This window comes from Anolis carolinensis, chromosome 6 (assembly GCF_035594765.1).
Source record: "Anolis carolinensis isolate JA03-04 chromosome 6, rAnoCar3.1.pri, whole genome shotgun sequence".
Lineage (NCBI taxonomy): Eukaryota > Metazoa > Chordata > Lepidosauria > Squamata > Dactyloidae > Anolis > Anolis carolinensis.
In genome coordinates, this window is record NC_085846.1 from 10513603 (window position 1) to 10538251 (window position 24649).

The 24649-nt window shown below is 41.1% G+C and overlaps 2 protein-coding genes across 3 annotated transcripts; both read left to right on the forward strand.

Annotated features, from left to right (window-relative positions):
- Positions 1-32: 32 nt before the first annotated feature.
- LOC100562370 (vomeronasal type-2 receptor 26) lies at positions 33-16887 on the forward strand. Of its 2 annotated transcripts, XM_062957004.1 has the most exons (8): positions 41-2440; positions 2570-2797; positions 3181-3310; positions 8861-8899; positions 9666-9959; positions 11723-12007; positions 14705-14800; positions 15680-16887. In XM_062957004.1, the coding sequence occupies exons 1-7, from the start codon at positions 1616-1618 to the stop codon at positions 14791-14793; spliced, it is 1890 nt and encodes a 629-aa protein (XP_062813074.1). In that variant the 5' UTR covers positions 41-1615; the 3' UTR covers positions 14794-14800; positions 15680-16887. The 2 variants fall into 2 exon arrangements, with proteins under 2 accessions (XP_062813073.1, XP_062813074.1); XM_062957003.1 differs by lacking the exons at positions 8861-8899; positions 9666-9959; positions 11723-12007; positions 14705-14800; positions 15680-16887 and adding an exon at positions 4206-6651 and having other exon boundaries at positions 33-2440.
- A 2620-nt stretch (positions 16888-19507) lies between these two features.
- LOC103277547 (leukotriene B4 receptor 2) lies at positions 19508-24356 on the forward strand. Its single transcript, XM_008115354.3, has 2 exons — positions 19508-19856; positions 21577-24356. Coding segments are annotated over exons 1-2 (1140 nt in total). The 5' UTR covers positions 19508-19854; the 3' UTR covers positions 22715-24356.
- Positions 24357-24649: the final 293 nt, after the last annotated feature.

Consider the following 24649-nt stretch of genomic DNA (forward strand, 5'->3'; position numbering starts at 1 on the left):
TTATTATTATTATTATTATTATTATTCCCACTCTGTGGAACAAATTACGTCCAGTGAGGCAGATCCATCAATCAGACTGAGTTTGATTGTGTTGGAGCAGTCAGGAAACATCACAGAAGATATGAAGCTTCCAAAAGTGACATTAAAACCAATACAACCAGATTCCATGTATCCTGACATTCCTCCCATCCAACTTTTGCTTTCTCTTATCACTTTTTCAGGTCTCCAGGGACTTATGAACATTCATAAATCTTCCAGACTCACTTTCTCTCACAATCAGATTTTGTGAATTTTTGGTGAATTCAGATTAAACCTAAACTGAAATGAGATTTTTAGTGTGGACTATGGACTTCATCCCACTACTGGGGGAGAGCGGAGAAAATACATGTTGAGAAACGCTTGGAAAAACACAGCGGGATGAAGTCCTATGATTACATCCCAAATCATTACACAGAATTATTATATCTGTCAGTATATGGTAATAATAATATTACAGATGTTTATTACTTTGTCAACATATTCTACTCATCTATAGATTACCACACTATATTGTTAGTGCTGCTTTCCCACTTTAAATCCTATGGATGTCTCCTGTGGCATTTTGGAGTTTGTAGTTTAGTGTGAGACACAATACGTCTCTGGCTGAGATTTTTTAAGGGTCCAATTTAAAACACAAATCCCAGGATTCCACAGGAAGTAGACATAGGATTTAAATATAATGTGTAGTGTGATGATCTCCTATGGAAACAATTAGTCAGAAGGCAGTTCTTGAACGTCTTCCTGGATGGTGTCTTTTTGTTCATTAATGTATGAATAAACCATGACACAATTATTTTCTATGTATTAGATGGCATCCACCTTCATACAATCCGCTGCTTTTCCCCCCAGAGTGACAACAAAGTTCTACCAGCATGTCCTGGCCTTGGTGTTTGCCATCAATGAGATCAATGACAATCCAAAGATCTTGCCCAATGTCACTCTTGGATTCCACATCTACGACAGCTACTCCAATGCAAAGATGACTTATCGTACCACTTTGGATTTAATCTATAAATCACAACAGTTTCTTCCCAACTACCAATGTGGCATCCAGAAAAATCTAGTAGCTGCTATTGGAGGACTTGATTCTGATACCTCCTTATATATGGCAGAAGTATTGGTCCCTTACAAGATACCTCAGGTAGAATCTGTAGATGTGATTTAATTGCACTTATAGAATTTGCTCTTCCTGATTCTCTTTGGAAGCAAGTTCATAGATACATTTATTTGCAAATAGCCATAAAAGCAAAGGTGGGATGGAATAAAGAAAGGGAAAATGAGGGTAAAACAGATCTTGCAGCAGACGTTACTCTATATGGGGGTCCAGAGTATGGTACAAATGCATGAGATGTTTCTTGACTGTAGTGTCACAATTGAGTGAAATTTGCAGCTCTAATGCTTCTTTAAGCATTATATATGATGCAGGGTTTCTGATAACTCCTACTAATGTCTCAAAAGGTGTTCAGATATTAATTGTATTTCTGCTTTGAAATGGTTGCCTTTCTCCTTCTAGATTTCCTATGGCTCTTTTGAACCATCAGGGAGGTATGAGACCGATTTGCCGCCCTTTTATCGCATGGTTCCCAATGAAGGCCTTCAGTATCAAGGAATTGTCCAGCTCCTTCTGCATTTCAATTGGAAATGGATTGGGCTCATAGTTATTGAGTATGAGAGTGGAGAACACTCCTTGATGACTCTGGAATCCATGCTTTCCCAAAATCAAATCTGCTTAGCTTTCACCGAAAGATATCCTCAAAATCCCCGGGTTTACCTTGGAATAAATGATATGATCAATGACATTCTCAATTATAGTCCACTTTTCATGGGCAGCACAGCCAATGCAGTGGTTATCGATGGGGACAGTGTGACCATAAGGACCCTGGCATATATCATATGGGGTAGAGCAGTGCTTTATTATCTTCTAGATCCTTGGAACAAGATGAAGACATCCTCTGGGAAGGTGTGGATTACAACAGCCCAGATTGATTTCACATTTAATACCTTGCAAAAAGGCCTCAATATGCAAATGTTCCATGGTGCTATTTCCTTCGTAATTCACAGAAAAGAGGTTCAAGACTTCCAAGAATTTCTTCGGACTCTTGACCCAAACATGGCAAATGGAGATGGCTTCATCAGTGATTTCTGGGAACAAGCATTCAATTGTTTGGTTTCTGGCACTACTGATCCTACAGGTTCAGATGATACATGTACTGGAGATGAGATGCTGGAGGACCTCACTGAACCATTCTTTGAAATGAGCATGACTGGCCACAGCTATAGCATCTATAACGCGGTCTATGCGGTGGCACATGCCTTGCACATCATATACTCATCTAGATCAATTCATAGAGTGATGGGTGATGGAGATAGGGGGAGACCTCTAAAAGTGGAGCCCTGGCAGGTAATGTCTTCTCGAAAACCATATGCTGATGTGGTGTGAAGTGGTCAAGCCATCGGTATGCCATTTCCCAAACCTATTTGAATTATCTCAGTTGGAGTTTATAAACCTCTTTCTCTTTTTTCTACCAAGCTCCACTCTTGGCTTCAGAGGGTTTCATTCAATAACAGTGTGGGAGATGAAATTACACTCAATGAAAAAAGAGAATTAGCAGCAGGATTTGATGTCACAAACTTGGTCACCTTCCAAAACGATTCCTACCAGAGAGTCACAGTTGGAAAGTTGGATCCCAAGGCTCCTCCAGGGAACGAGCTCATCATTGACGAAAAGAAGATCCATTGGCATAGAGACCTGACGCAGGTAGGGAAATGGCCATGCTTTGTTTTATAAACTATGGCCACCCCCTAAAGTGGCAAGAAACTGCATTAATTCTACAGTGTAGATGCCTTTAAAAATGTGCACACACACGCTTTGGTCAAGTTGAATCATTGTGGGATTTTTTTTGGTTATGTGTCTTCACGTTGTTTCTGAGCTATGGCACGATTTCATCGAAGGGGGCTGGAAGAGTATGACTTGTTCAAGGTCATCCAGTGTGTTTCAATGGCTGAGTGAGGATTTGAACTCTGGTCTCTAGCATCATAATTCAAATACTAAAAGCAATAAACCACACTGGTCATAATCATTGCTCCTGTATCTATCAATCCTAAAACCCTAAATGTAAAGTATTTTTTGTTTATGGATAGGTGCCCCCCATTTCTCTGTGTAATGACTTCTGCCGACCTGGTTATCAAAAGATCAAGAAGGAGAATGAACAACACTTTTGCTGCTATGATTGTATTCCATGTGAGGAAGGGAAGATCTCAAATCTGAATGGTAAGTGAAATAATATATGGTCAACAACTTTAGAAAGGCAAGGAAAATGTACCTAGGAAACTGAGTTGAGCTTTGAAAGGATGGGTGCATCTACACTATAGAATTGACACCACTTTAACTGGCACTGCTCAAAGCTATGCAATACTTGCAGTTATGCTTTATCCTTCTCTGTTGCATTATGGGATTTGTAGTTTGATGAAATCATGCTATTTGTAGCTTGGTGAGGCTCTTCTTTGGCATAGAAAGCTAAAAACCTTGCAAAACTACAACTTCCAGGAATCCAAAGCATTGAGCCATAGCAACTAAAGTGGTGACAGACCTGCATTCATTCTACAGTGTAGATTCACTCGATATCAAACACCAGCTCTACATTAGTGATATGAATTTCAAAACTATTATTTTGAGATCAATACTATACGGTACATGACCCTATACAAATTACCTTAGCATGTCATGACATTTTTATTGTTTTCTGGGTAACTGTCATTATTGTTTACACTGGAAGTTTTAGAATCATTACCAAAAAGCTCTGTTTTTAAATCTGTCTGCAGCTGGCTGACAAAAGGAGATTTCCTTTCTCCTTTCCGCTAACCCCAAAATAATACTAATAATATATGAGATTTTTCCAAAATTGAAAAGCACGTCTCAGCCTGAAAAAAATAATCCCCTCAGTCCATAACACTAGTCTGTGATGTCAGTATTAACATCTAATATTACTAATATGGGTGTCAAAATATCTACCATTAGCTTGCCACAGTTCCTTGTCCCCACGCCACCTTGCATCTCAAAGTTAAGGTAAAGCCTCTACTTCCTATTTGACACCAGGAACAATAGCCTCCAATTGAGCAAGAGCAACAAAAATTGCACTGAGACACTTAAGTTCTTCATTCCACAGATATGGATGCTTGTATTAAATGTGCAGAAGATCAGTACCCAAACCTGGATCAGAATGGATGCATTGCCAAGGGAGTAAGCTTTCTGTCTTATGAAGATCCTCTGGGGATCACTATCACTTTGTGTGCCCTCTTGTTTTCCTTTATCACCTCTTTGGTACTTGGAACTTTTATTAAGCACAAAGATACTCCCATCGTCAAAGCCAACAACCGAAGTCTCAGCTACACGCTCCTCATCTGCCTACTCCTCTGTTTCCTCTGTCCATTGCTCTTCCTTGGCCAACCTGGGAAAGTGACCTGCCTTCTGAGACAAGTATCCTTTGGTATCACCTTCTCCGTGGCACTTTCTTGCATCTTGGCTAAAACTATCCTAGTGGTTCTGGCATTTTTAGTCACCAAGCCAGGATCCAGGAAGAGCAAATGGGTAGGGAAAAGGCTGGCAGCGATCATTGTCCTTTCCTGCTCCTTTATTCAAACAGGTATTTCTGCAGTTTGGTTGGGATTCTCGCCTCCTTTCCCAGAGGTGGACATGAGATCCTTCAAAGAGGCGATCATATTGGAATGCAACGAAGGATCTGTTCTTATGTTTTATTGTGTCTTGGGTTTGATGGGCTGTTTATCGGCGGTCAGCTTCACTGTAGCCTTCCTGTCTAGAAAGTTACCTGACAGTTTCAACGAAGCCAAGTTCATCGCCTTCAGCATGTTGGTTTTCTGCAGTGTTTGGGTGTCCTTTATTCCAACCTACTTGAGCACCAAGGGCAAATACATGGTGGCTGTGGAGATCTTCTCCATCCTAGCCTCCAGCGCTGGGTTGCTAGCTTGCATCTTTTTCCCCAAATGCTACATCATATTGTTGAAACCTGAGATGAATCACAAGGAGTATCTAATTAAGGGGAAGAAACGAAGAAGCTATAAGTCCACTTGATACTCCTCTTGTAAACATTTTTATCATTGTTTAACTATCATTTCAACGTCAATCTCTCTGAGTCGCCAAGACATTTGTTACCAAACTTTTTTGGCCATGAAACTCTTCAGAAGACATTTATTCTCCACAAACCCTAATTCTCTTCCTGAATCGTTTAATCAAAAATATATTCTAGATTATTTTACACTAATGTAAATGTGTCTCCCATTTTCTTAAATAATGTCTAGTCTTTGAATAAATCTTCTTCTGGTATTTTACAAATAATTCCAAATATGTTTTATCCCAAAAAAACTATACAAGAAAATAAATTTTAAAAAGAAACATGAATGTGAAAGACTCACTGCATATGAATAACATTTGTCCAAATTGCAAATAAAATGTTGAAAATGCATAGCAGGCAACTACATACCTGATAGTGATAGTTGTAGTGCAAAAGAGCAGTTATGAAGACTGTAAATCAAATAGTTGGACTTGTGTGGTTTTATTTTAAAATCCATTTCAAATTTAAGATTTTGTGCAGAACCCCTATAATGCTTTAACACAATTTGGGAACCTCTGAAATTGGGAGATCTCTCCTTCATAGTGTCACCATGAGGTGGAGTCGACATGACATTAGTTCACAAAAGCAACAACAATACTGAATAAAATTCTCATAAATCCATTGCTGTTGCCACTCTTGATTTACAAACCTCATAAATTCATTAATAATTGGGGATGCTTGTAAACCTGATCAGAACAGGTTTTATGGTTTTCCTGGGAATAAAAGGAAATCCACTTCCAGGACAGAGGGTGGGTTAGAAATAAAGATTATTATTATTATTATTATTATTATTATTATTATTATTATTATTATTGACACCACGACACAGTATGACACAGCAAACAAGATAGATATGCTGGATTTCATATCACAAAATCACAAGTCGAACACTTCCCAAGCGTTTAGGACTGTGTAATGTATTTTCGGATGATGCGTGCAGATCCCAGTAAGGTGGCCTTTTGCAGTTGACAGATCGTAATTTTGTCAATGTTTATTGTTTCCAAATGCCAGCTGAGATCTTTTGGCTCGACACCCAGTGTGCCAATCACCACTGGGACCACCTGTACTGGTTTATGCCAGAGCCTTTGCAGTTCGATCTTGAGGTCCCGATAATGGCTGAGTTTTTCCTGTTGTTTTTCATCAATCCAACTGTCACCTGGGATGGTGACATCAATAATCCAAACTTTTTTCTTTTCCACAACCGTGATGTCTGGTGTGTTGTGTTCCAGAACTTTGTCAGTCTGGATTCGGAAGTCCCACAGTATCTTTGCATGTTCATTTTCCAATACTTTTGCAGGTTTGTGATCCCACCAGTTCTTTGCTGCTGGAAGGTGGTACTTGAGGCATAAGTTCTAATGAATCATTTGGGCCACGTAGTTGTGCCTCTGTTTGTAGTCTGTCTGTGCAATTATTATTATTATTATTATTATTATTATTATTATTATTATTATTATTATTATTCAAGGAGAGAAAATAAAACCAATTCTGGGGAAAACCGTGTGAGCATTCCTTTCTGATTCTATGCATTTATAGTAAAATTAATGTACCCATAAAATAAGATGTAGCAGGATTTCTAAGCATTTGTGCACTATATGCCATACCCTGAAAATAAGTGATAGGCATGGCTATGCAGCATACAATGACCTGTCAAGTCCCTGTCATTCTGTGTGTGCTGCAAGCTGAGGCATAGAGGGAGACATAGAAAATAAAAGTCTCCGTGAAGTGAAGAGCAGGACGCTTTACTTATTGTGTGTCCTCAGGGGGGAGAAGTAAAGCTGTGGCTACCATTTTACTCTGCACTGTGGCTCTCTCTCCCCCAGCACCAACCAGCAAAAGTCTGAGGGTCTCTCTCATCTCCCACAAACACCAATAAAGCTGCTGCTCCCCAGCACTGACCAACAACAGTGGGTCTCTCTCACCCCACACAAACACCAGGGGATAGGGGGAAAACTTCAGCAAGCAGTCTGCTACTGAACCCAGAGAGATCATTTCATAAATGCATATTGTTGTACCATACTTAATAAAAATAAGACATCCCCTGAAAATATGCCATAGTGTGTCTTCTTGAGGAAAAATAAATAAGTCAGTGTCTTATTTGGGGGGAAACGCGATAGTTCAACACCACTTTGATTACCATCACTCAATGCTGTGGGATCCTGGGAGTTGTAGTTTGGTGGGGCATTAGATCTATTTAGCAGAGAAGCTGAATACCTTTTAAAACAACAACTGCTGTGATTCCATAGCATTGAGTCATGGTAGTGAAAGTGGTGTCAAACTGCATTCATTCTTCACTGTAGATGCACCCCTGATAATTCCAGTCTATATCCAGCATTATTATCTTCTTTTTTGGTTATATCACAGCAACACTCCATGGGGACAAAACACCACTCCTGGCTTGATTACTTGATCTCACAATTTATTCCTACCTTCCTATGTATTAACATCCATATTTTACAATATTCATATACCCTGTATCTCTAGCTGAAATGAAAACTCCTGTCATCAGCAAACTTTTTTCTTGCTAACCAGAAGCAGGCTGGAGGCTGATGTAAGGAACATAGCAACAAAAGAGGAATTGCTGATGTGATCTACATCTGTTGATGCTTCCAGTCAGCTGTCCCCAAATACTTTCTTTTTCAAGCACTGGGGTCCATCAGATCCGTGGCTGGCTTCCCTTTCAGACAGGCCTTTCCCAGCAGTGTGATTTTGTAAATCTGTACTTCGTGACTAGTCTCAGAAGTCATTTAATAGCAGTGTGATCTGTTTTGGAAAGGATACACTGAAGGGCAGCCTCTGAGAAATCGTAGCCGGAGAGAAACTTCAAATCTTACAATGGACATTAGTCTTGTGCTTTCCATCCTAGGTATGTTGATGTTTGTTTGAAATTGTCCCTTTCGTTTCTTCTTACTAACTTCTTACTAATCTTTTTCTATCATCTCTGTATTATGAAAACAGGTTTAAAAAAAACACCATAAAGACATAAAAATGTCCTTAGATGTAGCAAGTAGCATAGAAATTAATGAAAATATGGTGGTGGAGGAGATGAAGGTGGTAATGGAGAAGGGGTTAAAAATAATAATCAAAACTTCATCTTGTCCATTTTTTAATATTTAGCATATAAAGTATTTATATGCATAGGCAGATACTTTAGGTTAATCGTTCTCTCTGCTTTCTTGTTAGTACCTGGAAACCTGCTGATTGCTTATTCTGTCATAAGGGTCACCTTTGAGCTATTCAACAGTGGAACTCAGTGATCCTTCCTTGGAGGTTTTTAAACAGAGACTGGATAGCCATCTGTTTGGGGTGCTTTGATTGTGCTTTTCCTGCATGGCTGAAGGTTGGACTAGATCGCCCATGTAGTCTCTTCCAACTCTAGGATTCTATGATCCTATGATTCTATGTAGGCGTGAATCACTTACATAGAGTGTCGAGGCTAGTCCAGCCCCCTGCCATGTAAGAAAATCACATTCAAAGTACTCCTGAGAGATGGCTATCCAGCCTCTGTTTAAAAGCCTCCAAAGAAGGAGCCCATACAATTAATGATAAAAAGTGTTATCAACTGAACTGTGCTAGGAGCTGGCCCTTTGAAAACAAAATACCCCGTCTGGAACATCTGGAAAGTTATCTTTGCAGCTTAAGCTTTTAGTCTTTGCAAATAAACTCTTCTTCTCCAGTTTCTTTCTATCTTCCAGCTGTGATGCACATTGTGGTCCTGCAAGGAGCATCTTCAGGTAACCAGATGTCTTCTCATTATTCTTTTTGCCATTTCTGGTTAAATTTAGAGAAGTGATGCCCTCTTTGACGAGGAACTTTGTTGGGTTTGGTTCAGCCATGGGCTTAGAAACTCAGACCTGCCCATGCCTGGACGACCATAAGAAGCCACATTGTATTAGATCACCCTATTTGTCACCGGATCTCTTCCTATTTTCTACTTTGACTGGCAGTAGTTTTTAGGTTCTCAGGCAGAGAGTCTTTTGTCTTCAGCGGCTATTTGAACCTTCCAGGGACTAAATTGTCCAAGAGTTGAAACTGTGATCTTCTATATACCAGACATTTTTTCTTTCACTGACTTCCAGTCCCTTCTCATATACAGAACTCTGTATAGAAGTTACATCTTAATAAGTGAACTTCAGTATTCAGGGATTAGAATTGAGTAGATTCATAATGTTCATATCCAGTAGATGTCTGCTGTCACATGTTTCAAAGCCAACAAAGTGACAGTTACACAGCAAAACACATGGGACTATTGTGTATTGGGCACCAGTGCTTATCAAAGCTCACAGGCACTTTTGCAAATATCCTAATGCATGTTTTTGCAATTAATTAACAGGATTTCTTAGCACATGGTAGTAAAAGTTACCGGGCTCCCATGTATACCAAAATACACATATGCTTGAGCCATGGAAGTTGGGGTGCTGTCAGAAAGGGATTTCCAGAATGTAGAACATGTACTGAAGCTGGATGTGAAACCTAACTTTGTTGCCTTCCTTTCTGAAGCTCTGCACCCCCCAAAAATCACTGTCAAGCCCCAATATCCTGAATATTTTGAAGGCGAGAAGGTTAAGTTCAGGTGCTCAGGATTGAAAAATAGGACTGTTGAAGAGTATAGGTTCTTCCATAATGATGGGCAACAAATCCACAGAATGCCCCCTGATCCTTATCGAGAGGGCAGCATGGCTTTCAACGTTCAATTGACCAGCACTGGAAATTACACCTGTGACTACTGGATGAAGAAAGATGGTACAAGGGTCATATCAGCATCAAGTGACACCATCTCCCTACATGTAACAGGTAGGTTTCTCTTTCTAAGGTTATTGATGGCCCATGCCATCATACAGTAATGTAAGCAAATTCCTGTTTTAACCCCCCCCCCCTCCCTTTATCACAGCTTATTGAAGGCCAAAGGTGGGACTATCTATGACTTCATTTGTTGTTGGACTACACCTCTTATCACTATTGGTTATTGGTAATTCTGGTGGAGTCAGAGCCCCAAAATGTGAGGGAGGATCCTGGTTTTCTAATTGTCATCCTTGTGGTCTACTCATTAGGTATGTGAAGAATAGTCACACATTTTCAACTCCTCAACTAAAAATCATCCCTCAATATGTTGGGACACTGACCAGTGCAGGAAACCTTTAGTGTAGCACACATATGTGGACCTATGGTATGCTAAGCCATATAGCTCCCACCGTACTGTAAGACTCACACAGCCATGCCATGTTTCAGTAGGAGGTGAGAAGCACTTCTCCATCATAAAATGAACAAAAGAATGTTGAGATCCCTAGATGACCCAGAGAGATCTCAGCACTGATATTATCAATGTGCACCTGGCTGTAGGAATGAAACCAGACATTCTCCGCTCTTGCTTTCTCACCACAAAGCAAGTCATGGTCATGTGGGAGTTAGTAATTCATTGCCAACCTATGGTGACCCGAAGGTGAACCTATCATAGTTTTCTGGGGCTAAGATTTTATGATTTACCCAAAGTCAATCAGCTGAGCAGAATTCATAGTCCAATGCTCAACAAATATGCAATACGGGGCGCAGAAATAACAGGCACAGGTTTAACTCCACTATAGCAAAAATCACATTTTAACCAAGATATTGCAACATGATAAATACATTTATTAGGGAAAAATTCAGGAAAAACCCATACCGTTTTCAGTGCTGATTTTCAGACAGCCTCCATTCCATTTTTTTGGGACCTTCCAATAATTTGGAGGGGGAAAATACTGTTTCTCATTCAGCATGTGCTCCATTTCATCCAAGTCAATTCAAGCCCCGTCGCCCGTCCCATTTCCCGAGGTTCAGATTTAGGAACTGCTGGTATTCCCAGATCCCATTTTGAAAAATGGTACCGTGCACACCCCTAACGTGGAGGCTGCACCTCCACATTTATGTCAACCAATGCTACCCAAAAAAAAAAAAACCTTGTAAGTAGCAACATGCAATGTCCAACATGGTCATTTATGTGTTTTTTGGAGAATGGAGAGATGAATCTTTACAATGAACATCTGTGCCCTTTTAACACTTTTGTTATGTTGAGGGACAACCCAAAATGCTAAATGTCCCCTTTTCTCTCACGCTCCCCTTTTCCCAATGTTATATTGCACATTCTTGCAAAAGATTAGCTCATGATGCATTTTGTCAAAGTAAAATTCCCCAGCAACCCAAAATGAAAAATTAGCTGACCTGTGCTTTCATTTTTAACAATCCAGAAACAGCAACAAGTCGTTTCCTTTTAAAACCACAACAAAGTAAACATGTTACTGGGAACTAATAAAAATAATGCAAGAATGTAGCAGCACAGGCTGACCACTAGATGACGAGCGAAACAGCATAGGGGAAAATTATGGAGCCCTTCTGGCTTTTCTGGCAGTTTTCCTCGCCAAAGCTAGCAATTTAAATTCCAATCAATGTGAATGCACACAACAATAACAACAACAACAACAATGTGGCCACTGTTGCACACATATTTAGAATAGAAAAGTGAAGCCTCTTGGTGTCTCTGGAAATGTCAGTTTGAGGCTTTTATCTTCCCTGTTTAACTCCAGCGGCCCCTGTATTTCCATCTCTCTCTCTGAAACCCTTGGGAGACTGGGTCAACCTAGAATGTACCGTTCCACCTGAAGCAAAGGATGTCAAAGAATTCCAGTACTGTGGTGGAAGGACATGCATCTTATCCATGATGGTGAATGGAAGCAGCCACACGCATGGCATAAACATCACAGAACCAAAAGATATGGGGGAATGCCGCTGCCGTTATGTCCTACAACTTGCTGGGAGGAGAGTAGCTTCTAAGTGGAGTAATCCTGTCTCCATTGATGTTGCAGAACTACGTAAGTTTTGGGTTGTTTCAAACAACCTCCTTCCTGTATATTAGAGATTTTCCAGAGTGGAATAGCCTGACTTGGAGGATGGTGGGGTCTCTTTCTTTGGAGGCCTTTGAACAAAGGTTGGATGTCCATATTTCAGGAGTGCTGTAGGATATGACTACATGGAGCAAGTTAATCCAAACAGTACCCACTGAATCCGGAGCCATGTCTACAAATTGCCCCCTTACTGGACTTTCCCTTTGTCCCAGTGCTGCTGCCACTGCTCCCCACTGGCCGTGGAGCTCCCTACAAGCAGCTGGCCATCATCTGGTCTAGTGCCTTGAAACCATGTATTAGGATACTGCTTTCTAAACATCAGAGATGTCCAAGAATGAGATAGGCTGACTTGGAAGACGGTGGAGTCTCTTTCTTTGAAGATCTTTAAATGAGATTGGATGTAAGTGCTTTAGGGAACATCTATGTGTGATGCACCCAAATCCAGGAAATTTGGGGCCTGAAGCTTCACCATATCCAGAGCATATCTCTTGAATCTGGCCATGTGTCTAAGTGGTCCAGACGATTCCTTTGTTGGCCCATCCCTATGTTGCTGCTGCCATTCCCAGTGGGCATGGAGCTCTCTGCAATCACCTGACCACCATTTCACCATGTGCCTTGAGCCCCTATATCAGGAGGAAATTAAGTAAATAATAAATCAACCGTCTTTTGTCAGATCTGCTGAGATCATAATGAGACACCTGTGTGATCAGCAAACAGAGGATAGAGTGACCCCCTTCCTTCTTGCTGGTAACATGGGTACCCCATTCTGACAACATCAGGCATGACCGCAATGGCCAAGTGCTCACAAGGAGCCTTATGGCCCACAGACATTGGCAGTGGCAACACAGGGACAATCTGCCTTCTTTTCCTATACTGATCAGCACAAAGAAAGGGTGATGGCTGCAATATCCATCTGGATGGTAGACCTGTCAAAACAAACCCAATATTGCTATCCAGACAGCTGGATCCTCCAACTTTCCCAGAAGCAGAGCAGAAAATCCAAGATACACTCCAGTAGTAGCTGGGCATTGTATAGTCTGCCAGTGCTGTATTTGAGGTGAGTTCAGGGGTTTTTATTTGTGCAGATAAGCCTTTAGTTTGTATTCTTGCATAGCAGGGGGTTGGACCTGGTATGCTTTTCAGTCCAACTCTAAGATTCTATGATTCATTTAAAACGGTTAATAGCTTTCTAAAGTATGGTTGCAAAAAAAAAGAAACCACCCAAATGAAGGCCCAAACAAGGGGGAAATACATGATCATATACAGTAATACAAGCTGACTGTATTACCAAAAATGCATTTTTTTAAAAAAAATGGCATCTATAAAAATGCACATTCATATGCAGTGAAAGCCATTGAATAATACATGGAGTATGTTTATCTTTCCAACCTTGCAGTCAGTGTTTTTGCAGAAGGAAAAGGAGGTTTTTTTAAAAAAAAAAATTGTACATCAACAAATGCCAAAAATAATTATGATCAAAATTAGTATGTAGTAATACATTCACCATGGTGTAGTGGTTTGAGCATGAGACAACAACTCTGGAAATCATATACCTTGGACAAGTCATACCCTCTCAGCCTGGAGGAAGACAAGGGTAAACCCTTTCTGGACAGATTTTGCCAAGAAAACCCCATAATGGGGTTATTTTAGGGTTGCCGTAAACCAAAAAGACCAAAAGGATATTGGCAAGAATGACAAGAAACAATATGTCCAATCCAAAAGGAGTAACCACTGATGTGCTAACAATCTTTCTCATGCCAAGTCAATATGGAATCATATAGACTACCAAAAAGGAGTAACTGGTGAACCCATCTAAATCATATGTTACCAAAAGCATTATCAGTATTACATTCCCAACGTTTAGATGAAGGCAATTTATTTCAATTAAAAACTCATAATGGTATACAATGCACTTGAAACATCACCTGGATCCAACATAGCTTTAGGTGGATAGAGACTTTGGTACGCAAAGGTATCTTACAGCACCTTTGAGATTATTTAAGGGCACATCTATACAGACTACTTATTTCAAAATGTGGGAGAATAATGCTGGAATTTGTAGTTTGGTGAAGCATCAGCAATTTGGTGAAGATTAAAGTGACACTTTCATGATTCCATAACATCGAATCATGGCAGTTAAATTGGTGTCAAACTGTATTAATTCTGCAGTGTAGGTGCATCTTCAATCTATGAAAGCTTATACTGTACTTTCATAGGTGCTGTAAGATCCCTTTGCATACTGATATTACCAATGAATATACATAGTCATTTATTTGAATTCACCTCCTGTAGAGACTTTAGATATTGCAGCTAGAGAGGCTTTTGTTTCATTGTCAGCACAGTTTGCTTGAAAATCAGTGTCCTTCCACCACCACCAGTGTGCCAATTCTTGCTTTGCCAATTTTTCAAGTAGTCTTGGATGTGATCTGAATGAAAGCCTCTCTCTCAAATAATTTATCTTAGAGGTGACTGAAAATATGGATGTGATAGACTAGCTAATCTTGCCAAAGGAGCCTGAAAAATCAAGATGACAAACAAACATTGGGTTGACCAAACCAGAATCGATAAGTCTTATATGATTCCGAGCAGGAATGTTCTGACTTCCTCATGGATGTGCGAACTATTCATTACACTATATAACTGAGAAACTCTCTTTCTGTTTAGATATTGGATGGGAACGGATGTTGGCTGTCGGAGGCTCCTTCTTCGCCATCAATGGTCTTATCTTTTCGATCTCCCATTTCTTTTTTTAAGATTCAGGTAAATGTCATTTCCTGTACAAGTCAAATGCCTAAGGGATTTGGGGATTTCCTTCATTGTGTACCTTATGGAGAGTACAATGTTTTACTTAGGAATGGCCTGAGGACATTTATGTGGTTGAAGGATCATTTGGAGTGGTGTTGTCATCAGTATCACTCCAACACACACCTACACTTGGCAGCTATCCCTTATGCCTTAGTCACATCTAGATTAGATTCCTATCAAGTGTACAATATTCTCTGGAAAAGTGCACTGAGTTTCCAAGTGTGTGGAAATGCAGTGGTAGCATTACTATCTGATATGGGTTATATGACTTGGGCTGAATCTATGCTGCCATTTGAAACTGCATTATATGGTCAAGTTCGATTCATATAATGTACTTCAATGCAGTTAAATTATATGGGTCTACACCAACTGAATTATATGGGTCTATGGCAGGGGCAAACTTCGACTCTCCGGGTGTTTTGGACTTCAATTCCCACAATTTCTAACAGTTTACCAGCAGTTAGGAATTCTGGGAGTTGAAGTCCAGAACACCTAGAGGGCTGAAGTTTGCCCATGTGGTCTACAATGATCACATAATGCAGTTCCAAACTGCATTATATGTCTGTGTGGATCCAGTCTTATGGGCAGGGGGTATAAAATGATAGCATCGCTCCTCTCAAATAAGAATGCTGTCCCCACCCCCATGTACTTGCCTTTCAATCCCCAAATGTATAGCATTGCAATGACTTAAAAATGGAGTTGAGCATTTGGGAATATAGTTTTGGTATTTAAAAAAAGCGAATTCAACCATGCCGCAGCAGTAGAGAGGTAGAGATTCCATCCAAAATGAGCTTTAATTTTTTTTTCTGTTGCTATTTTTAACTTCATTTTCAGATCTCCTCTTCAGATAAGCCAAATAACACATGATGGTCTAGCCTGGCTGCTTTTTTGTCATCTGGAGCGTCAACCTTTCGAATCCATTCACTGGAAGAACCAGTCTTTATCTGAAACCACTAGTGAAAACAAATAACAACTTAATAAAATCAATCAAACATCTCTAGGGAAACAATGACCAAATATAGAGTTTGGAAAAATGTCCACTTTGGATTACAGCTCCCAGAATCCCCAATATGGCAAGAGTCACTCATTGGCCATGCTTGCTGAAAGATTCCTAGCTGCCTTCTTTTTTTTTAAAAAAAGTAAAATACTCTGAATTAAAATCTCAGCTAAGTTTCCACTGATTCTCACAATCTCTGAAGGGGTGGATGTATTAAACTGAATGTTTTCCCTTTCAACATCATCCTGTTTCTCTTACTACTAGTATGTTTCACCAATCCACTTCTCCACGCCCAAAACAACATGGTTGCATAAATATATTACATCAATCCAGCATGCAAAATCATTTCAATCAGGTAATTTATTAATACTAGGGCTAAGTTGAAATTTTGCATGTTTCCCTTTGCAAGAATAATAGAAAATAATAAAACTTTATTTATATCCTGCCCCATCTCTCTGAGGAGACTTGGAGACTTAGATGAGAAACTGTTTTTTCTATATTTTTTTCCCTGTTCCCTCAACCCACCTATAGTCATAGGTGACTATGAGTGTATCTATACTGTAGTAAAGGCATGGGCAAACTTTGGCCCTCCAGGTTTTTTGGACTTCAACTCCCACAATTCCTAACAGCCAGTAGGCTGTTAAAAACTGTGGGAGTTGAAGTCCAAAACAGCTGGAGAGCCAAAGTTTGCCCATGCCTTCTGTAGTAGAATGTATGCAGTTTGACACTACTTTAACAGCCATGGCTTACTGCTAGAGAATCCTGGGAGTTATAGTTTTGCAAGGCCTTTGACCTTTGCCAAAGAGTGCCATAATTTCTATGCCTGCAAATAGCGTGAAGAAATATATGTGGACAGCTTTAAATACCACTATGGTTTTGAATCAGATTTGCTTCAAGCTTCAGTGCAAAGCAACATTAGAACACTCTGTACAAACATCACTCTCACATCTTTTGATCTGAAATTGATTATTTATATGTTCTACTTTGTATGCTTTTAAGTATGATGTACTTTTATGTACTAATAAATTCATTTTGTATTCTGAAACCACACACGTCTTTATACCTAACTCTACATTCCTGCCTCTCAATATGTGATAAGAGCATTCCTGAAAATGTGCTTTTTGGCTGGGCTTCATACTTGTGTTCTACATATGCAATAGAGTTGTGCGCACAACCCATTTTCCTTTGTTACATTCGTTCTTTTGTTACTTTTGTTCCTTTGGGAGCACATAACGAGAAGCCCCCTCCCTGCACGAAAATCAGCTCAACACGAAAGCAAGCGGGACCGGATTCCCAGCTCCTTGCCTGCTTTTCATGGGCAGCCTCCTTGCCTTAGAGAGTGCGTGTGAGGCGTTCAGCCTGCCTGCAGCTGAGCACCTCCTTTGGAGTAAGAAACAGATCTTGGATACTTGCCTTGGAGAAGGTGTGTCTGGTACGTCTGTGTGTGTGTGTGTGTGGCATCTTAGTATCTACTCTAGAGGAGTGCCTCTCCTCTAGAGTAGAGAAACGGGTAAGAAGCCTCCTTAATGTGTGTGCCAGTGCCTGCAGCTGAGCACCTCTCCTCTAGAGTAGAAACATGCCTATGACGAGAAGGGGAGCCTAGGAAGCCCTCTGCCCTGATAGAAAACAGATCTTTCGGCACCCATAGTGAAAACAGATATCTGCCCTCCCAATTTCAGGAGGCTCCCAAAAAAACAGATCAGGGACCCCCCACTGACAGCCAGGACAAGAAATGGGTCAAGGTTTACCCCAAAAGCACAACCCTAATATCCACTGAAAAATATTTAGCCTTGTACAGCCTTTTAAAGAATACTGTATTTCTTCAATCCACCAAAGATTCTGGAATGAAACAGCAGATACCAAAGGCCCATTACAATTTAAAACAGTTAGAAACATATTCAAAGCACAGTTAAAAAACAAAACAAACAAAGTCCACAACACACTAAAAATACTTTAGGGAATGAGAAGCATTTCCCTTGACAGAATGAGAGAGAATGGTCTCTGAGTGGTTTTAGTAGGACACTTTATCCCAGGGATAAAATATTTTTAAAAAATACTAAAATAAACTATAATAAACAATTCCCACCCTACCCTGAATGGCAAGACCTTAGTGGTAAACAGAAGAACCCTTTCCCTATATTATACAAAGAGGCATTTTAACTATTACCACCCAGAATATAGCCCCCGACTCCCCTAAGTTGGCAGGAACGGTCCCAGTGAAAAATTTGCTATCCCACTTTCTCAGCTATTTCTAAAATGTCCAACATACTCCATCTTCACCCCACTTCTCCCCTTTGTCCTCAGATTCCTTCAAGTAAACAAAGCAATTTACATTCCATTAGGTCGGCATTAGGAGAGAAAACAAGGGGGAAGCATATATCCTTGATTGCCAACTTAGGCAAAAGCAAACTGCTGCAGCATCTTCTAGTTTTGTCTGCCCTTCCTTGTTAATAGCCTTTGTCATTTTTGCTACACTGTGGTGTTGCCTGGCCACATGTGTTGGTTTTCATCTGTAAAATATTGGAGATTATGAGAAAATCTAGCTTCAAGGGTTAGTTGTTTGGGCTGTAACCCACAGCATCCTACATCCAGACAGGAACTGTTTCTAGCTTGCTTTGGCGATTCTGGACATTGGGACTAGATCTTTCTATGCTTGTGCCCTGTCCTTCTCACCTCAAAGGAGATTCGGCCTTGCAAAGGCAATGATTAGATGCCACACATATACATAAACAACACATTAAAAACCAAACAATTAAAAACATCAGCATTAAAACCTCCATTAAAACATCAGTTAAAATCACGCAATCCAAGTCATAATCCAGGGCCATTCCATTCGTCATTGTGCTATTTCATAATTTCTTTTTGCACTGTTAAGGAGCCCCCAGTGGTGCAATGGGTTAAACCCTTGTGCCGGCAGGACTGTTGACCAAAAGGTCGGCAGTTCGAATCCGGGGAGCAAGGGGAGCTCCCATCTGTCAGCTCCAACTTCCCATGTGGGAACATGAGAGAAGCCTCCCACAGGATGGCAAAATATCCGGGCATCCCCTGGGCAAAGTCCATGCAGATGGCCAATTCTCTCACATCAGAAGCGACCTGCAGTTTCTCAAATCACTCCTAACTATATATAGTTAAATTTACTGACCAAAGGCTTGGTCCCAAAGCCACATTTTTAGCTTTTTCCTGAAGGTCAGGAGGGAGGAGGCTGATCTAATCTCACTGGGGAGGGAGTTCCATCTATCTATCTATCTATCTATCTATCTATCTATCTATCTATCTATCTATCTATCTATCTATCTATCTATCCAACCACCCATCCCATTTCCTTTACATGGGTCTGTCTGTCTATCTAGCTGTCTATGTATATATCTATCTACCTTCCTATTCACATATCCCTTTTCCTTGTCTTTGGAAACTTGTAACTTTCTCAGCTTCTGACAAAAGTTGGAAAAACTACCCATTGCCTAATGATCAAGGCTCAGTTTTCTTCTTCAAAGGACGCATCGGGTGACTTTTTGTCCAGTAGGCTTGGGGAGGTCTCCTATCAGCCCTTTGCAGGCATCCTCCTGTGGTCTTGCCTCTTCCCTTTTTGTATCAGCACAGACGCTTTTTGTGAATGAAAGGATGAGACAAGAATCAAAGGATGACTATTGCAGCCCAAGCAAGAACAAGGGAACAGGGAAGGAACAGGCTCTCCTAAACTGCCATCCTCCAGTCTTGGAGATGGCTGGGTGTGTCCTTCCTTTCCGAGCAAGTCCCAACTTGGAGATCATGAGGAGAAACCCAAGGAAGAGCGTGCTGAGAGCCAGCCCAGCAGCCACTCCCTGCCTCTTCCATTACTCAACCTCATTCCAGCTTCCAGTCTCGGCGTGCATCAGAGCAGTTAATTGTCGTAGCAATCCACAGTCTCTGCAAAGAGATCGAGAGCATTCGTTTCCCAAAGGAGGATATGAAGGGACAGAGACAGCAGAATCAGGAGACAGTTTCCCTGGCCTGAGCTGCACACAACTCTCCCATGTAAGTGATTCTGGATCATGGAAACTATAGGGGTGTCTACATTGGCTTGACCCCACTTTAACTGCTGTGGTTCAGTGCTATGGGATCCTTGGAATTTACTGCGTCTTTCACCTTCTCTGTCCAGAGTGCTGGTGCCTCACCAAACGCTTACTCCAAGGATTCCACATCATTGAGCCATGGCTGTTAAAGTAGTGTCAAACTGCATTAATGCTACAGTATAGATGTAGTCCAAGCCAAACTGGAAGACCAAGTGGCAATGGTCCAGGTTGGAAGTGGTGGTGGTATTGGGGGGATAAAAGGAGATATACTAGAAGCGTCCTAGCTTTGGGTTGGACTGGAACCAGCTTGAAGATTTTGAAATAAGAGGTTCAGAAGAACAGAGAGGACTCAAGAAACGTGCTTGATCCCCTACTCCCTCCTTCCTTCCTTCATTGGTATTCTGCTTCTACATTTGTCTTTTTTCTTCCATCGCTAACTTCTCTTGCTTAGCTACTTCCCTGTCTATCCATCTATTATATGAACTTCACAAAACAAATGCACTGGCACTACTTTGCTGGCATCTTCCTCCTCCTCCTCCTTTTCCTCCTCCTTATTCTTTACCTTTATCACCACTGCAATAATTTCTCACTGTTTCTGCAAAATGCACTATTGTCTGATTCAAGTCCACATAGTAACCATGCCTATTCGATGCAATGCTTACACCAGGTATCCAAATATACTGGATAGTCATCATTGACTCCAAGGTAACAAAAAGACCAGACTATGTTTTTCTTATGGACTTCTATGCACCCCTTGCAGAAATTTTAAAAAATGTGAATGTTCAAGTCCCTATGAAAATGCTGTGGGGCAGCACACCTGCTTTTATATTATGAAGGATCCCCACTGCCTCAAAGGCAAAAGCAGGCAGGTGGTGTGCTCCCCACTGGAGATTCAGATATACATTTGGATTCACAGTGGGTTAAATCCATTGATCAAGAGCCTGTGGATACAGCAGGCTCACCGTAACAATAAAAACCACAAATAGCATTTTATGGACTCACATGGTTAGTTTCACCTTTTTTAGCCTCTGCCCAGAAAACTAGCAACATACATTTCAGCTGTGAGTGAGGGATCGAGCGAGGGAGAATGGGAAGAAATGCAAAGTCTTGAACTAGTCAGCTAGATCAATATTTCAGATCATTTGAAACCAAGAAGTGAGTCATTAAGGCCTATTGCTCTTGATGTACTCTAGACATGACTAAGTCTTGACTGGGATATATTCTACTTAAAACACTGTGTCGACTCAGGGATTTGGCCAGATTTTGATACAATTGGCCCTCCACATTTCCAGGTTTGACTTTTGTGGGTTTGATTATTTATGGATTCGACTGGAATGCTATCTCAAGGTATCTCTAGATCCCCCAATGTGACTCTGTGGTCAGCCTCCACTGGAAGTCAACCATCAAGTCATGTTGGAGGAACTAGAGATTCTTAGAGAGAAACCCTGTCTAGGAATCTCCAGGTTCTCCAGTGCAATTCTGTGTTCAATTTCTAGTGGAATATGACTACAGAGTTGTTTTGGGGGACCTACAGATTCCTAGGCAGGTGTTCTCTCAGATTTAAAAAAGGCATTTCCCACAGTTTTTCACTTTTGTAAGGGTGCTATACCTCTAAACCAGTGAATATAGAGGGTTGATTATAGTATTGATCTCATGGTCCTCTTCTTCCTTCCCCCTGGCAGGGCATCCTCATCATCTCTGGTCAACACAACCACCAATGATTGCACCCGAACTTCAGGAAACAGCACTCTCCTTAGCTCCTCGACCTCCAGCGGTACTGGTGTTGTCTTTCTTCTCCTGGCTGCTGCCATAGGACTTCCTGGGAACCTTTTTGTTATCTGGAGCATCCTATGGAAAATGAAGCCAAGTCAACGTTCAGTCACCTGCCTTCTGGTGGTTAATTTGGCCATGGCTGATGCGGCAGTGCTGCTCCTCACTCCTTTCTTTGTTATCTTCCTCATTTTCAGGGATTGGATATTTGGGCTGGCCATTTGCAAAGTGGTGTACTACTTGTGTTGCATCAACATGTTTGCCAGTATCTTCATCATCACCCTCATGAGTGTGGATCGGTGCCTTGCAGTCAACCAGCCCTACTTCTCCCAAGCCATTCGCAAGAAGCACTTGGTGGTCAAGCTCCTATCTGGGATTTGGCTGGGAGCTATCTTGCTGTCTATCCCGGCCTTCTTATTCCGACAGGTTGTGACGGACCCTTCAAAAATGCGTCATATCTGTGAACCTTGCCACTCTAGGCCAAACCTAGCCATTTTCCACTTCACCTTAGAAACAGTGGTGGCCTTTGTCATACCATTCACTATCATCGTTGGGTGTTATTCTGCCATTTTGATACGGCTCAGGGGAGTGAGGATGAGGCAAGGGGCTCGGACTGAGAAGCTCATTGTCTCCATTGTGATCTGCTTTGCTGTCCTCTGGGTGCCCTACCACATTGTCAACATGCTCCAGGTGGCTTCGAACGTGGCATCAGGAAGGACTGCAGAAAAGCTTGGTCAGGCTTGGAAGAGTGGGCGGGCAGGGGCCACCGCGCTGGCATTCATCAGCAGTAGCATCAACCCGGTGCTTTACGTCTTTGCAGCTGGGAACCTCATCAAGACTTCGGGGACCAACTTCATTGCCCAGTTCTTTGAAGGAGCTTCTGATGGGCTTGGACGGAGGAGCCAGTCTCAGAAAAACCTGGCAAAAGACTTGATCGCTGTGGCAGGAGTTCCTGTGGCCGAAGAACAGCAACCCCTGGAAACCTATCACAGGGTCAACCAGGACATTGAGTGTAGGCTGGGTGATGGCACAAAAGAGCAGCTCTCATAATCTGAATATTAACACTCCTAGATTGAATCACGGCAAATTTCAACATGAGACAGTTTCTGAGAAAATGAGGCTGCATTTGGTTGAGTCAGTCTGTCTAGCTCTGCCTTGTCTACCTTGACTGACAGAGAGTCTCCAGCATCAAAAAGAGATGATGCTAAGATCTGAGACCTCCAACACACAAAATGTATACTCTATCACTGAGTTATGGTCTGCCGTCCACTCAGCAGTATTATGTACTCTGCTGTTGAGCTATGATCTTCCTGCCTTATATTATTTCACTTGGAAACTTAACTTCCATTAGAAAGCACTAAGGAACAATTCTACACTACAGCACTACTGAATTACTTCCATTGTTGCTCCCACCCACTAAAAACTTGAGATGAAAGACATTGTACTGAACTTAATCTATTCCAAATCTGCTTTTAAGGCAAACCTTCAGATTTGAGATAGCTCCTGGTGGCGCAGTGGGTTAAACCCTTGTGCCGGCAGGACTGATGACTTGAAGTTTGCGTTTCTGACCTGAAGGTTATCAGTTCAAATCCAACCCAGAGGGAGCACAGATTAGCTCCGTCTATCAGCACCAGCTCCATGTGGAGACGTGAGAGAAGCCTCCCACAAGGATGGTAAAAACATCAAAACGTCCGGGCATCCTCTTGGCAATGTCCTTGCAGACGGCAAATTCTCTCACATCAGAAGCGACTTGCAGTTTCTCAAGTTGCTCCTGACATGACAAAAAAAAAGATTTGAAATTTCTGAGTGTAATATAAATGGATTGACTTTGGAGATTGACTATGGTTTCCCCATATCTCAGCACAGAATGCTTAAAGATGGGGGGCTTCTGTCTCTCACACATTTTTATGGGCATGTGCATATTTGCCTTTTGAGGAACCCTGGATGTTTCAGTATTAAAATGAGGAAGCTGCCTAAAAAATTCCTAGACATCTGAAAAGGAAAGAAATGAAATCCTTTGGAACTGTTGGAAGAGGTCACAATGAGTGGGAATGGTTCAGTGTGTAATGCAGGACAACCAAAGTTAGGAACAATAAGGGATGACTAAGGATGACTGTTTGATTTGATGTTTTTAAATCTCCAGAGTAATTAATATTTATATTATGTGGACTTCTTTTCCATTTCTCCATATGCAAAAAGTGTAACACACTGTGGAGTGTTTCAAATCTTGTTTTTTCATATAGAAACGTATTTATAAGCTAAAATGGCCTGAGGATGTGTCCAGCTTCAATGGGTGTTTTTCCATATCAGTGGAGCAGAGGGGGAGGAAAGGGGTTTGGTATCTTGGATAACTTAAATTGTTGATTAAAATTCAGGGTGGGTGTGCCTATGTAGAAAAGCTTTGCAAAATTCTTGATGGATTCCTTCATTATCTGCCTGCAGCAATAATCCCTACAACTGCCTGGCATTTTGGGGAAGAGATTTAGAGCAACAAATCTAGTCTTGCCCAATGAGAAGAAAAGATTCCTGCATTCCACGCTGCAAGCATGGGGAAAAAACAATATTCTTCCCTACTTTTTCCCATGCAAAAGAGGATTAGTAGATTGGAGTCGTGATATCTGGAAGTTGATAGCATGTAAATAAAGAACGTATGTTTTTTGTTCTTTTTGATATAAAATAATAAGATGTATCATTTCACTGTTGGTTTTATTGTTTTCGTGAGAAATCAATGATGATTTCAGCAGTCTTTGCCCAAAGGCTAGCAAAATGCTGGAGTTTGGAGATGTGTGGTTTCTCCATCAGATGTGCTCAGGATATAAGGGAATTCTTATTAAAAGGGACTTGGGTAAGTCAGCCTTTTCAAAACAGATGATGGGTTTGCCTTTGGGTTGTCATAAGTCAGAAATGACATGAAGGCAGACAACAAGATGAATACATCAATCAGTGACTATTTACCTCGCGGTGGCACAATGGGTTAAACCCTTG